This window comes from Lipomyces arxii (genome assembly GCF_038497795.1).
Source record: "Lipomyces arxii strain Phaff 12-163 unplaced genomic scaffold V1512scaffold_1, whole genome shotgun sequence".
In the NCBI taxonomy this organism is placed as follows: Eukaryota; Fungi; Ascomycota; class Lipomycetes; order Lipomycetales; family Lipomycetaceae; genus Lipomyces; species Lipomyces arxii.
This window is the reverse complement of record NW_027117700.1, coordinates 366,015-380,075: the sequence shown is the minus strand read 5'-3', so window position 1 is coordinate 380,075 and position 14,061 is coordinate 366,015. Positions and strand designations below refer to the sequence as shown.

General features: G+C 42.9%; 10 protein-coding genes across 10 annotated transcripts; 5 read left to right on the top strand and 5 right to left on the bottom strand.

Annotated features, from left to right (window-relative positions):
- Positions 1-114: 114 nt before the first annotated feature.
- Positions 115-877, top strand: V1512DRAFT_244786 (uncharacterized protein; the record flags this gene model as incomplete). Its single annotated transcript, XM_066914341.1, has 2 exons — positions 115-234; positions 278-877. 2 exons carry the CDS (start codon positions 115-117, stop codon positions 875-877), a joined length of 720 nt encoding a protein of 239 aa, XP_066774075.1.
- V1512DRAFT_256052 (uncharacterized protein) lies at positions 847-1,652 on the bottom strand. Its single transcript, XM_066914924.1, has 4 exons — positions 1,541-1,652; positions 1,341-1,493; positions 995-1,296; positions 847-949 (listed from the first exon to the last, which is right to left on the bottom strand). The coding sequence occupies exons 1-4, from the start codon at positions 1,634-1,636 to the stop codon at positions 901-903; spliced, it is 600 nt and encodes a 199-aa protein (XP_066774074.1). The 5' UTR covers positions 1,637-1,652; the 3' UTR covers positions 847-900.
- Positions 1,653-1,803: 151 nt separating this feature from the next.
- On the top strand, positions 1,804-2,717 carry V1512DRAFT_200543 (pyrroline-5-carboxylate reductase dimerization-domain-containing protein; the record flags this gene model as incomplete). The annotated part of the gene is made up of 2 exons (XM_066913196.1): positions 1,804-2,482; positions 2,530-2,717. 2 exons carry the CDS (start codon positions 1,804-1,806, stop codon positions 2,715-2,717), a joined length of 867 nt encoding a protein of 288 aa, XP_066774073.1.
- A 3,669-nt stretch (positions 2,718-6,386) lies between these two features.
- On the top strand, positions 6,387-7,640 carry V1512DRAFT_256048 (CTD kinase subunit gamma CTK3-domain-containing protein). The gene is made up of 5 exons (XM_066914923.1): positions 6,387-6,587; positions 6,633-6,809; positions 6,856-6,944; positions 6,992-7,079; positions 7,127-7,640. The coding sequence occupies exons 1-5, from the start codon at positions 6,429-6,431 to the stop codon at positions 7,280-7,282; spliced, it is 669 nt and encodes a 222-aa protein (XP_066774072.1). The 5' UTR covers positions 6,387-6,428; the 3' UTR covers positions 7,283-7,640.
- On the bottom strand, positions 7,341-8,175 carry V1512DRAFT_256046 (mitochondrial 54S ribosomal protein bL12m). The gene is made up of 3 exons (XM_066914922.1): positions 7,993-8,175; positions 7,813-7,945; positions 7,341-7,762 (listed from the first exon to the last, which is right to left on the bottom strand). Exons 1-3 carry the CDS (start codon positions 8,052-8,054, stop codon positions 7,451-7,453), a joined length of 507 nt encoding a protein of 168 aa, XP_066774071.1. The 5' UTR covers positions 8,055-8,175; the 3' UTR covers positions 7,341-7,450.
- A 95-nt stretch (positions 8,176-8,270) lies between these two features.
- On the top strand, positions 8,271-8,846 carry V1512DRAFT_256043 (uncharacterized protein). Its single transcript, XM_066914921.1, has 3 exons — positions 8,271-8,317; positions 8,364-8,492; positions 8,541-8,846. The coding sequence occupies exons 1-3, from the start codon at positions 8,289-8,291 to the stop codon at positions 8,716-8,718; spliced, it is 336 nt and encodes a 111-aa protein (XP_066774070.1). The 5' UTR covers positions 8,271-8,288; the 3' UTR covers positions 8,719-8,846.
- Positions 8,782-9,423, bottom strand: V1512DRAFT_256042 (mitochondrial 54S ribosomal protein uL14m). The gene is made up of 3 exons (XM_066914920.1): positions 9,331-9,423; positions 9,220-9,283; positions 8,782-9,172 (listed from the first exon to the last, which is right to left on the bottom strand). Exons 1-3 carry the CDS (start codon positions 9,370-9,372, stop codon positions 8,886-8,888), a joined length of 393 nt encoding a protein of 130 aa, XP_066774069.1. The 5' UTR covers positions 9,373-9,423; the 3' UTR covers positions 8,782-8,885.
- A 291-nt stretch (positions 9,424-9,714) lies between these two features.
- Positions 9,715-10,563, top strand: V1512DRAFT_201605 (uncharacterized protein; the record flags this gene model as incomplete). The annotated part of the gene is made up of 2 exons (XM_066913223.1): positions 9,715-10,203; positions 10,273-10,563. The coding sequence occupies 2 exons, from the start codon at positions 9,715-9,717 to the stop codon at positions 10,561-10,563; spliced, it is 780 nt and encodes a 259-aa protein (XP_066774068.1).
- A 23-nt stretch (positions 10,564-10,586) lies between these two features.
- Positions 10,587-12,405, bottom strand: V1512DRAFT_256040 (uncharacterized protein). The gene is made up of 2 exons (XM_066914919.1): positions 11,721-12,405; positions 10,587-11,675 (listed from the first exon to the last, which is right to left on the bottom strand). The coding sequence occupies exons 1-2, from the start codon at positions 11,992-11,994 to the stop codon at positions 10,672-10,674; spliced, it is 1,278 nt and encodes a 425-aa protein (XP_066774067.1). The 5' UTR covers positions 11,995-12,405; the 3' UTR covers positions 10,587-10,671.
- A 439-nt stretch (positions 12,406-12,844) lies between these two features.
- V1512DRAFT_256038 (cyclin-domain-containing protein) lies at positions 12,845-14,033 on the bottom strand. The gene has a single exon (XM_066914918.1). It carries the CDS (start codon positions 13,868-13,870, stop codon positions 13,058-13,060), a length of 813 nt encoding a protein of 270 aa, XP_066774066.1. The 5' UTR covers positions 13,871-14,033; the 3' UTR covers positions 12,845-13,057.
- Positions 14,034-14,061: the final 28 nt, after the last annotated feature.

The window sequence follows — 14,061 nt, the reverse complement described above, 5'->3', positions numbered from 1 at the left end:
GGAATTGTTATATGAGCCGCGTGACTACATATACGTATATCCTAAATGGTACGTACATTACAGAACATTATTTACAACGTGTACGTTTGCACGCGTTCGATTGCAGGAACCGCAATGGCACTTCCACAAAACCAAATAGGCACATTCACACCGTCTGAAATTTGTTTTCTGGCAGAACAGACGCCGGTGACGATTATTCCGCGACAGGCGCTGGCCGCTGTCGACTTAATGGCTGTAAGTCTATTCTCTAAAGACGATTTCGGACTAACAAAGGCAGGGCCAAATAGAGTCGATGCGGCCGCTGCGACGGGTCGATGTGCCGTTATGGGTTGCGGTCGTGTTGAAGAAGCAATCGAGATGCAACATCGTGACGCCGGACTGGCTGTCCGAGGATAATCTAAAAGTCGCATACGAAGCCGAAGTGGCAGACATGACGATGTTTTCAGACAAGTTACCATGGGAATGGCTTGAGTTTAGCGAGCTTGTGCTCAACTACGCTGCAGACGACCTAAGCAGTCCTGCGCATGTGATTCGGAACTTAGTCAGGGATATCAGAGAAGTCAGGCAGGCCAAAGCCAGGGCGGGACTTAAGAATCTGAACGAGTACTACATGCGTCTTGATAACATTGGTGCGTTAGAGCTCAACGAGATTAGACCGTTTCTGAGTCTGGCAATGAACCAGTTACGAAGACTCAACAACACTAGAACCGTGCCGCCTGTGCAGGATAATCATGAGAGTGAAAGCGAGAGCGAGCAAGATTACGACGAGACAAGAGAAGAGTCGAGCATACGGACATACCGGCCAGCGCAGACGTTTTCTGACGATGACGGCGACGAAGATGATGAGTTGGAGATTGATCAGACGTATGTTAGATAAGCTTAGTTAGACATATTACAAAATTAATTCCCATTCAACTGCGGTGTTGATTCTGCGCCTGGTTCTTTCCAACTGTTTGATTAGCTCGTCGTTCATCTCCAAACAAAAAAGACGTACTTGACGATATTATTTTCCACATCGGCTACCCGGGCACTCGAAACCTTGACCACGATGACCGCGATATCGTCTGCGTCAATGAACGGTCTCGCGTCAGATGGGTTAGATTCCAACTGTTTTGCTTTGAAGAATTTGGCCTCGTCATCATCAGTCACGATCCTGGCCTTGCCATTCAGCGTGGCCGAGATGCTAGACAGCTCTGCCTGGTTCATTGACACCAGAAACTGGGTCAATCCTGCTGATGACGTTGGGTCGGCTTGTTTAGATACCCAGTCGTGCACTAGGATTGACACTCGTGGGTTCTATCTTTGTTAGTGGTTTATAGTCATAGACGGCGTAGACTCACGTTTGTGACGTTGAAAAACTTCTTGGTGTGACGTTCTGTAGTCAATACAATGACCGCGGCATCCTCATACGGCAGTGCGCTACCTTTAGGAATGTACGTGTAATTCATCAGACTGACATTCGGATAGTCTTTGTATGACGTGCCCAGTTGCAACTACACAAGATCAGCTCCGTGAACACTCCTTCTGCCACGCAACATACGAATCTGGCCGATCTCAACAAACTAATAACCTCATTAGGCAGAGATGTCTCTTCATCGCTCTCCATATCGATAGGGTCTCGTACTGGTACTGGCATTTGTTGCGTTCGTGATGTCTCGTTCGAAGATCAAACTGACATGAAGCTTAACTCGAATAAACTCCATCTTTAAACTCTAATTTTGTCAATATCTTCTCGACTTCTCTTCCATTTTTACATCAACACACAAAATGGAACTGACAATCCCAGAAAACTACACAATTTGCATGCTTGCATGCGGTACAATGGGTTCTGCCGTCTTGTCTGGCATCCTCGACTCTCTCGCAGACTCCACTTCCGACACCAGCGTGCCTGTCCCGGCCCGGTTTCTCGCCTGCGTCAAGCGCGCCGAATCAGCAAAACGCATCAGCTCAGCGTACGGCGGTAAGGTCGAGGTCTTTCTTCATCAGCACGCAAACGCGGTCAAGCAGGCCGACGTGGTTATTCTCGGGTCCAAGCCGCAGTTATGCGAGGACATCTTGAGCTCGGCCGGCATGAAGGATGCGCTCAAGGGCAAGTTGCTGATCAGCGTGCTGGCCGGGACAACGATTAAGCAAATCAGAACTATTGTGCCCGACTCGTTCGTCATCAGGGCAATGCCGAACACGCCGTGCAAAATTAGACAAGGCATGACCGTCATTGCGTTCCCGACCCCATCCTCGCCTGAGTCCTCTACCTCGTCGCTCGAGTCCCAACTCGTCCCGTCGGACTCGGTCAGACCTGCAGTCCATTGGATTTTTTCTAAACTCGGCCGCGCACTGTTCTTGGAGGAGAAACATCTCGATGCGTGCACCGCGCTCAGCGGGTCTGGACCTGCTTTCGCATGTGTCATGCTCGAGGCCATGACCGACGGCGGCGTCATGATGGGACTCCCGTTCGCGGTCGCGCAGGAACTCGCTGCCCAAAGTACGTTTTTTCCTTGGTCTCTTGCTCAAATTACTAACTAGAATTAGCCATGCAAGGCGCAGCGAGAATGGTGCTGGACGGAAACCACCCGGCCCAGATTAGGAACTCGGTCTCGACTCCGGGCGGATGTACGATTGGAGGGCTGCTTGTGATGGAGGACGGAAAGATCCGGTCGACCATCGCGCGCTCGATCCAGGAGGCGACTAATATTGCGAGCTCGTTGGGGAAGAAGTAGAACAGATGTAGAATTTGTATAATATTAATATTAAACTATGTGATCTTGTTTTTACTAGTAGAAAGTATATCTAATACGATTTCGAATCAAAAATCCGACGAAAATAATATAAATAAACAGGACGGCAGATACCGTCATCACTACATGGCTTTATGTATTGCAAAGTTCTTGCAAGCATGATATTACATGTGATGAATGTAATGACCAGTAGCTAATTTAGTACGTAGCAAATGAAACAACTTGAATTGAATCAGTAGGCTTGCTTCGGAGGTGTCTCTAAACTGCAAATGAACGTTGCGTCTACAAATGCATTGTGTCGAAAAGCATCATACTGAGCAAGCAAGATTCGCTGGCAGTGATCACCAGACAGTCGATGGGCGTTATCATATGTTGAGTTACAGATGAAATAAGCATTACAGATTACAGACACTTTACAGAACGTTCACAGCAGATTGAAATATTTCCATATACCAAAGACTCATAAGCCTATCATTCATTGCTATCAGAAGCACTCTGGTGTAGAGGCATGAAACCTTGCTGCGTCGACTTCAAGTAATTCTTCAGCATATCAGCAAAGGAAGCAAACAGAATGAAGAACAAAAGCAGTATCAGAACGAAAAACGCATTCTTTAGCTGTGATGGATATCCTAAATGTAAGTGTCAACGATGTGCATTATGACATTCATATCTGGTTAGTTTTCTGTGTGTAAATTATTTTCTGTCCATAAATTACACGAATGAACTGCTCCGTCAAGTCGAGGTCAAACTATACCCATCGTACTAATACACTGCTGCTCGGCAAATACTTGTTTCAACAAAAGAGAACAAACATATCTTGCTTACTGTAACTTCAATTGTTAAATAACAGTTGCTTCGAGAAATTTAGTACAGTTTTGAATGAGTTAGATTAACATTGAAATTAAATTTTATTCGTGATCTAGATGTATATGTGGTTGGTTTACCTTGGCAACAACAATGCTTTTTGATTTCATCTCCCACGCCCACCCATGACGCGATTATCACCGTCTACTACAGACCCATCAGCCAGAGAAACTAAAAAAATTGCAAAAATATTGCAAAAAAAAAATAATTGCAGCACCTACGATTCCAGCGTGGTCTCCCACCGCAGTACTGAGTAGGCCCATGGCAGGTTAATTGGTGTTGATCGAACGGGGAACTATGTTTTCTACCAGGTATGGCCGCAACTGACAGTTTCAAGCGCGCGCTTGGCCACACCGTGCAGAAATCTTATGCAATAACTTAGTCAGTGTTGCTTAACAAATTATCACTTGCTGAGTCAGCACTTATATTCACGTGATCTTTAAACCTTAAATATTGCTTACAATCTTTGTGAACAACTCTTTAAGCATTTTGCTCTTCTTTACTGTTTCAATAAGATAAGAAGAAGTATATTGCATTTCGCAGTTTAATAATAACACGTAACAGTTTTCAATTGGCAGCACTTTTCACGAACACGTTATGGGTACAATTTAACAAAAAGCTCCCTTCAAATGTTAAGTGAAAGTTTTTTGAACATATCATAGAGCATACCATTGACAATGCGATAATTGTTGTATGTATTATTGTCTGTATCTAACAGTTGTTTTGTCTAATTTACAATTACTGGTAGACAAAGCCCATCTAGAAAGCTTAGCTGTATTGCACCAGACTAATAATGTAAGAGATTAAAAGAGCTTAGTATTCTTATTATTTGGTCCTATAAGAGAACAACAAACGCAAAAATAATCGCAAAAAATTAGAATACGTTATTGCAAGTTAATGACAGCCTTGAACATCCGAAATAGCATATACACAACCTTTTGAAATGCTGTCTGGAGCATTGTGTTTTGTGCAGACCTCGAGCCCTGCTACGTCAACTCAAATTGAATGTTCAGCGCATCAGCACATAAAACAGCAGCACAAGCATTAAAAGCAGAAACTAAACAAAGAACGAATCAGGAATATTACAAAAAAAACCACGCTCGTTCAAACTGCGTTCGTTGTAAACAATGACATGTTGGTGCCAGGGTTTGGTACTGGTTTTTGTCGATTACCCTCACTCATATCTGATCTGTTGTTGCCTGTGCGCGAATGCGTTCTTTTGCGTCAGTAAAATTTGTACGAGTGAGCAGCTGTAGATATGGTTGGTCTCCAAGTCAAGTAAAGAATTGCGAAAGCAACTAATATTTCGACATGGGTATTGTACCAATATTTATAATTTGTGAACGAATATTAAATTGAGCTATAAAGATTATGTTCTATCCTTTATTCTCAGCGATTTTTACTGTCAAATAAAAGTTGTTCAGTCAAATTTGGAGCAATTTTGATCGAATTTTGGTCAATTTTAAATTTTAATATTATCCGGGGTTCGCTCTATTGTGATTAGCCCTGTATTTTAATTTTCTTCAAATTAAAGGGTTAGGCTTATAAAGTACACAAAACTTGTGCCTTTAACTGTATAAACGCTTAATACTACGATAGTTATGTTGTAAGCCGCATTGGCTTCGTTTGGTGATTTTGCTAAGAGTCTGTTTACCTCGTACGTAATACGCATCGCATCATGCAATGCAGCATATATATAATAAAAGATAAAGTCAACAACCATCGAATTTTACGCGTCACATGTACTATGCGTAGAAGAAGCGTGCAGCAACGAGTATATATATATATAATACATATGTAGTAAATAATTCCGATTCAATCCCGTACTTCTTTCAGTAAGTAAGTGTTCATCTACTTAGCTATATAAATACAGATAAGATATATTAAATAAATAGCTAGTTTAATTACTGCAGGAAAAAAACCATCGTTGTTAGATGTTCGTTACGTTATTCCAAAATCATATATATATATCCATCCACCCACGCTCAAGGAAAAGAAAGACACAGCACATTAAATAAATAAGGAAGGGTCTTGAAACTATGGATTATTCACCCACAGATCAAAATAACGAAGCCGTGCAAAATAAAGGGTTCGGGTAGTCACTCAAATAGTCCCGGTCGTGATTAGGGTTGTAAACTCGAGGTGAGAGGAGACTTGAATAAGGGTTGGGTTGGGGTAAGACGAGGGATGTAACTAAAGAAACCGTAGTTAGTTATTACGACAAGCCCAGGCAGAGAGGTAAAGCAGAGAGAGGTCCTTAGCATTCTTGATACGTCGTCCCCTGACTCCGACTTGTATTTGTTGTTGGAAGTCAAAGAGACGTTGACTGTCGTAGTCTGCAAATACTGTGATTTGAAAGTTTTGCTGTTTATTGATTTATCTGCTATATCTAATTGCTGTGCTTCGCTTCCTGCTTCATGTAGGATTCTGTAAGATTCAAGTAAGTCTGGGCTATTTGTATAACTTGGTTGTTTTCTGATTTTTTTTTATCTGCTACCTTTGATACCTGCAGCAAGCCAGTTGACGTCTAGAAGTAATTAATTGGTTTGTGCTTTATTAAATGTAGCCAAGTTATAGTCGAAATGAATCAATATTATTATTGTTCAGCAAGCATCTTTCTTGCAGATTCTGCACAATAAATCTCACGGCATTTTAATATCAAATGAAATGTCAAAAAAACTCAGTAATAAAACATGATATTTATATCAAATTTTCAAGTTGTGAAGACGGTGGCCTTGAAAGTAGATCGTTGAGTAAAAACAAGGGTTAGAGTAGTTCTTTCTTCCATCAAATATCAAGTCTAATCAGAATCCACTCAAACCACATACAATGCCACTCGACGCATTTGAAGCTCGATTGACATTCACCGACTTGCTCCGTCGCCTGAATGCGTCTGTCCAGTCTGCGACCAAATGTGCTCAGTTTGCGCTTCGTCACCAGGATCTGAGCGAGGATCTATATAGCTGCATTATCGAGGAACTGGACAAGGTAAACTTCGACTTAGTTTTAAAGAAGAGAAAGGCTAACGTCAAGACATCGTTGAATTCACGAATCAATATTTTATATTTCTTGGAAACGTTATGTGACTCAAGTCTGCGGACAGGATACAAGGAGTACATTGAGATGGTCCAACGGGACTTGTGGGAGATTTTGGATAAAGTCGTGCCACCATCACAAGGTGCGTCTGCGAATCTTGCGTCGGCGAGGAAGGTACTACATTACTGTGTCGGTTTGAGGCAGACGTTGACAATACCAGGCGCTGGAGAATCTACGGCAGAAAGGCATATTTGACAGTGAGAGTTTACAAGATGTTGAGACCCGACTAGACGAGCGCGGTCGGCTAGTGTGAGTATGATTGTGATGTTCAATTAAATTGCTACTGACGACGTTAGGAGCGAAAAGCAATATCAGATGCAGCCTGAAGCGCCATCGGTTTGGAAAGAGCAGATATTGCGCCGGATGGAGGAGGATCGGGAACGGGTATGTACAGAAATACACGTGGCTTGAAAAGTGCTGACAAGGTTAAGCATAAACGGATACGAGAAAACATTTGGGTCATTCCGGCCGGAGACGCAGTACAGCTTGAGTTTGACAATGCGTGGGAAAACACGAGCAGCTTGGACGAGGACGACTATGAGATGATGAAGGAGGAGAATATGATGCTGGCACAGACCAGGTGTTGAGTGCTCGATAACGAATTTGGCGTTTGGCGTTATGTATTTGCAATATAATGAGATTATTGCATCGAGAAAGAGTAGTATTCCAATTTATGATTCTATCTACAGAACAGCTCAGACGGCCGAATATTTATACAAGAACAAAGCAACATGCAAAACAAAACTTAACATTTTTTACTCGAGCGAGATCTTCGCGCCCAGAGCTTCAAGCGTGGTCTTCATCTTCTCGGCATCATCCTTCGTGACGTTTTCTCTCAACACCTTTGGCGCGCTCTCGACGAACTTTTTGGATTCGACCAAATTCAGACCGAGTAAAGCTTTGACTTCCTTGATGATTTTTGGCTTTGCGGACGCTTCAAAGCTGTCGAGCTTGACATTAAACATTGTCTTCTCCTGCACGACCTCTGGTTCTGGCTCGGCGACGGCGGCAGCGACAGGAGTGGCCGCAGCAGCCGGCATGGCGATGTCTTGTATGTTCAAACGAGTCTACTCTCGTTAGTTTAGATGTAGTATGTAATTTCCTGAATACTCTCTACCTTCAACAACGAGACAAGGTCAGCGGTTTCGAGCAAAGTCAGACCGGAAATCTGGTCAACAATAGTCTCAATCTTAGCACTTGGAGCTGTGCTATTTTGCCGTATTTGGTTGCAGACAAATACAGTAGTTTGTCTATAATTAATTTAGAGCCATAATTCTGCAGTATCAAGTGGACATACCTTGATGACAGTCGTGAGATTGTCCTCAGCGATGAACGCACAATAAAAGAAGGTGCTAACATTATGTATATGAATGTAATTGAATAGACAAACTGCCTAAATTAGTTATTCTGAGTGATGAAATCGAGTCGTTCAGAAGCTTCAAAAAGAACGAATTCACGAAAACGAACTGAACTTTTTTGATGTTTAAAGTGTATGGTCTTGTGGTGTTAAGTGTGACGCTATGCGCGCATAAATATATTGAACAACCCACAGTGTGTTCTTGATTGTTCATACACAAAATACATAGGCATGAAATGGCATCCTTCAGATTCTGCGCAGAATGGTGAAATATAAGGAAGAACTGAATGAGATAGAACTAACTGATTTAGTAATAACATGCTGTATCCAAAGGAAGACAAGTTGAATCATCGGTTATTGTATTCATGTCGAAACTGTGCATATAAAGAAGGCACTTTAGATCATCGTGTTTATCGAAACGAAATCTTAGCAGACGTCAGGTTAGTATTTATAACCGGGCAAATAGTATTAGTTCTTACAATGACAAGTGAAACTGCGGGTGTAACACTCGACGTTGGATCTGATCCTACTTTACCTCGATCAAACAAGGAATGCCCACAATGCAGGCACAAAGACGCTGTATTTTTCCAGTCTCAGCAACGTAAGGCAGAGACAAATATGGTCCTGTTTTATGTATGTGTAAACTGTGGAAAGATATTTCACTGACATTGGCTTGCATTATTCTTGGGTATTTGGATGTATTTATACTATGTATCATTAATAAAAAATGGAGTCAAATGGTTAATTATGCGACAACTATATACAATTCCGGTCCTTTACTCCAATTATCCAACATAGACCGACTAAGAATAATAACTCTACTAAGTTAACACCTAAACGACTCTCGGGGCCAATGCAATAATCTTTGGGAACCCGGTCTTCAGTTCTCGTCCGACGGTGCCCATTATTCGACTACCGACAGGTTCACCCTGCTTGTTGATCAACACGCACGCATTGTCATCAAACCGTAAAACGTCACCGTTCGGGCGCGTGAACTCTTTCTTTGTTCGAACAATAACCGCGTGCCTGACATCTCCACGTTGAACCCTGTTTGCGAGTGAGGTTTGGTTGACCAATTTAGCTGATCTTAATGTTTGAACGACAACTGTTATACGGTCACCTTGCCTATGTTAATACGTTACCTATAGTTCACTATACAATCCTCACCAATTCGGCCTGCTGATTTCGGACCTTTTCCAAGCACATTCACGCATTCAACTAATGCAGCTCCCTTAAATAATTAGTACAGAAATAGCCCTGGTCTTATAGATCACATACTGAATTATCAATAACGTTAAGAATAGTTTTTAAATAAATCATTTTTTGCTCGTTAGAACACGAAATGTTCGCTCACCAAAACTTTACTGAAATTGTTTTGCAATCAGGAACACAAATAAATTACCTTATTCAGTATTACATAAGTGTCATATACCACTCGCACACTTAACACATTTAGCACAGTTAAGCTTTAAAGTTTAAACCTTTACTAAAAATAACGATGCCATTTTCGACTTGTTCAACATCCCTTGATTTATCCTACCCAGATTATTCACTCACTTTTTCTTTTCTTGTTCGTGATAGTCAATAACTAAGCTGGCCGGTAAATAATCTATCAAGCAATACAGATAAGCCAGTTGATAAATAATTTATCAAACAATACAGATGGTTCAACGTCGGCGGCATGGGCTACTACTGCTTTCTCTGTTCTTCACATTCATAGTCTCTGTCGTTGCAGACATTGACTTCACAGCCCCAGGAGCTGGCGCGTCATACCCTGCCACAAACTTACTCAACGTGCGGTGGACAGACAGCAATCGTAATCCTTCGATCGATGACATGACCACGACAACAATCTACCTCTGCACCGGTCCAAACAGCGCCATCAACTGTTTCTACCCGTTCGTCGTTGGCGCTAACCTGGCCGCTCTCGACGGTACCTACGCCGCGACCGTGCTAACCTCTTCTGCTGCCAGCGGCTTGTTCTTTTTGCAAATGACCTCCGTCCTCGCTGACGGAGGATACGTCATCAACTACTCGCCGCGGTTCACACTAACAAGCATGACTGGTACGCTCGTTCCATCTGGATCTGGAGCTGCTCCACCTAGAGAGTACCATCCTCTTACGTCCATCACGTCAGATACAGATGCGACGGTGACAGCTTCTGCAGATGAATCGTACTCTTTCACCGGTATGCCGTCCGTGATTACAAACTCGTTCGAGATCCCGTACCAGTACCAGTCTCTCTGGAGCACCAAGTACGCACCGATGCAGAACCAACCGGGCTCGACTATTACTGCAAAGTCAATGCGTAGACTGTACCCAACATCGGCAGTCTCGTTCTACTTCACAACAGGGACAATGCAACCCTTGGTCGAGAGTACGACCACCTTGGGATGGTCGTACACCCCGACGTCACTCATCAATGCTGCAAGCCCCCAGCCATTACCGAGCGAAGACGGTGGTGCATACTTTTCAAAACCAATTTCGGCCAAACGCAGATGGGATGATTAAGCGGGGGTAAGAATAATTACGACGTTATATTTTCTTTTATGTATAAAATTTCAATATACTAGACAATCCTAGACGGTAATGATAATACAAAACACTAGCCCTCGAAGCTTAAGGAGACTTCTTCGGGCTCCGACAGTTAGTCCGCTTGTCTCGACGATTCTTGTTCTTGTTGACTTTGTACGACTTGCGCCGTTCAACTTTAACTTCAGTCGCATTGTCAGACGACGATTCACCCGACGTCAATTGCACTGCGCTATCGTGGGGTGGAGTCATCAGCGCGCTTCCGGCTTGATTGAGTTCAGACAGTTTGAATGAGTTGCTGTCGAATTCGGACGAACTCACTCTCACCATTACTGCACACATGTCTTTTGCTGCGGTGTCGCCATTTGTTGCGTTCTCGCTCGGTTGATGGTCCGGCAGAGCAGACGGCGCAATGGACACGTCTGCAGTAGACAAAGACAGGTTAGACATCGACCCGTCAGACGACAGTGCGACAGACAAAGACGCAACCAACGGTTCTGACTGAGGCGACGACATGTCCGGTCCAACCACGTCTTGTTTGACTTCTTGCTCTGGTCCGTCGTCGAACCTATCGCCAGGGTAGTAAAACAGTCGCGAGCGGGTGACGGCAGTGATACGGCGTAACTTTGCATGGAACCATGCCGGGACGAGCACGCCACAGTGGAGCTGCGCGTATGTGATGACTTCCGGCATCGAGTTCAGCTGCATGGAGACGTTCTGCGTCAAAAACGACGAAAACATGTCCAGCACGCCGCGATCCATGTAGTAGTCCAAAATGTTGGCAATCATACGATACCTAGCCTCGAACTCGTACTGGGAAAAGAAATGCGCGACCGGAGGAGGGTAGAATTTGTTCAGATACTTATTGTAGACCTTGTACGCACCGTACTCAGTCAGGTTTGCAAGTGCAAGCACGACAAGCTGCAAATCATCGGCCCGGCTCCATTTCGGCGAGAACGGGCGGATCCGGTCGTGAGTGCAGGCTACCCGGTCGTACATTTCAGGAAGGACATATGACTTGGAATATGGGTCAGTCGGTATAATTGGGAACATTCGATTGCCAGTCTCGTCGAGCAAATCTGCAGATTGGACTGTTTATTAGTGTTTGTCTAAACATACCACTAAACATCACATACACGGTATTTGGGCCATCAACCTGGCGGCAAGGAATTCAGGCGTGAACTGGGCCGCAGACTCAACAATCACAGCTGGCTTCTGTTGTACCGGAGGTTCATCTGCGAGCAAATGTTCTGTAGAACTGGCAGCGGACAGGTATATTTGCCAGCGATATGCATAGTCCTCTATCTGTTCCTGGGGACACACGTCTGTGGCTACACCACGCGACTTGAGATACGCCACAAACTGATCGAATCCTTGATCTTTAGTGAGGTTTGCTCTAAGCGTAGCCATTTTGGGAGTCGTGTGAAACCAAAAAAAAATAAAAGAGAAGTAAAAGAATTTGAATATCAACCGATTGACATCTGAACTGCATAAACACCACTACGCGACACCACGAGAATATCCCCTAATCTCTTCATACTTTAGTTTTGCCTCATCTGCGGTTTTTAGACCGTCTAGTAACAATGCAATTCTACCCCAATCCCATCCTCTGTCACCTAATCTAAGCAATTTGTCAACTTCTGATGGTGTAAAATAAGATTTCCATGATGGATTTGAAGTTCTATGTGAAGAAGGTCTTTCAAGAGTATTATAGACAGCCGTACGTCTCTTTAACGATGATTGCAATAGTGCTACAATGTTAATAGCAATCTATAATGCTTACTACATCAGTACCGACCTTCATCTTTGCGTTTTTGTCTTAATCGACGCATTCGTTCTCTTGCCATCACACGATCACGCTCGGCTGCTTCAAAAGCAGACCCACGTCGTTGTGGAAGCGTAATATTTGCATGTTGAGATACATTTATTGTGACACCGTTCAATGTTTGTATTCTAAACATTCCATTAAAGTGAGGCGTTGATTTTACGTGATGGGCTTTACAGTAATTATTGACATTTACTAATTTAATGTCATTATTGAGTTTAAGGTTATAAAAGGATCACACGGAAACCTTTCCATATAAGTTTGAAAATATGTACACAACTCAAGACATTCTGGATATATGCAGCAATGTCTTGAATAGAGCTCCGCGGGCCGGGTGTAAATTGCGGAGAACGGAAAAACCTTAGATCAATGATCCGATGCTTCGTCTGATGTTTGGTCCGGTGACGATCCGATGATGATCGATCATCGACGTCAGTACAACCATCGTGTGCTACTCTTTCGGCCGAACATACAAGCCCCGCATTTCACATGTTCGAAGCAAATTTATATTCGACAAATATTTGTTTATTTTGAAGACTACCCGAAACGCCATCATTAACAATCCTCCTTAATCCTTTGTGCCCTGTACTATACAAAATAAATAACAATAGTAATAATATACAAAATAAAGCATGATAATATCCATAATTAATCCTGTTGTTCAAGTTCCATTAATAGAGCAACTTGTGCTTCAAGAACTTCTTGGTTGACTTTAAGATCGAAATCCATTAAAAATAGAAATCCAATCTCAAGACGACATAATTCTTGTTCAGTCATTCCACCAACTTTAGCAAATCTCTTCTGAGGATGATTAATATCTTCTAAGTTCTTACACGCTACTCTGAGAGCGGCAATCACTAATCTGTGGACATTCAGTTGCGTCAATGGGATCGACTTTGTCAAAACACACAACCGATAAATGTAAAGAAGAGTAGACAAGTAAACAGCAGTAGAAATCGGACAATATTTATGTATCCGTGACAAATATCGCTCGATATCAATTTCTGGAGCTGATTTTGACCAAAAGCGACGTGAAATGATCGACCTCTGGTTTGCTTTATCAATCAAATACTGTTGAGACTCACTCTCTTGATGAGGTGGAGTTAAACTTGGTGGATTCTCATCAGCCGGACTTATATCCTGAACTGCAGGAGCTAAAGGAGGCATCATAGGAGAAGGTGAATCGGTATATTGATCATCTGATTGGTGTGCATTTAATGGAGGTGACAAAGGAATCTGTTGATTTAATTGAGAAAAAAACAATGGTGGTTGCCATGCAGCTTGAGCAGGGTCAGCCAAATCAAGAATTCGATTTATGCCTTTAGATAGTAATCTTAGAGCGTCTGCAGGTTGAATATCAGTCATTGAAGGAGGTTGCAATGATAACTTTGACATTTGTGGATGGTGATAGAAGTTGTCTGAAGACGTTCGATATTGTTCTACTAATATTGAAGCAGACATTATTATCTGTTACTATTATATGGTGAAAAATATAAACAGTAATGAGCAATACATCAGTTGAAGAAGAGGAAGAAGAGGAAGGAGAGGAATATGGTGGGATGGAAACGACTTCTTATGGCAACGACAAACGACAATAGACACAGACCCAGAGATGAAGCAACAGCAGGCGCGCGTAGTCGATCTCAACGTGG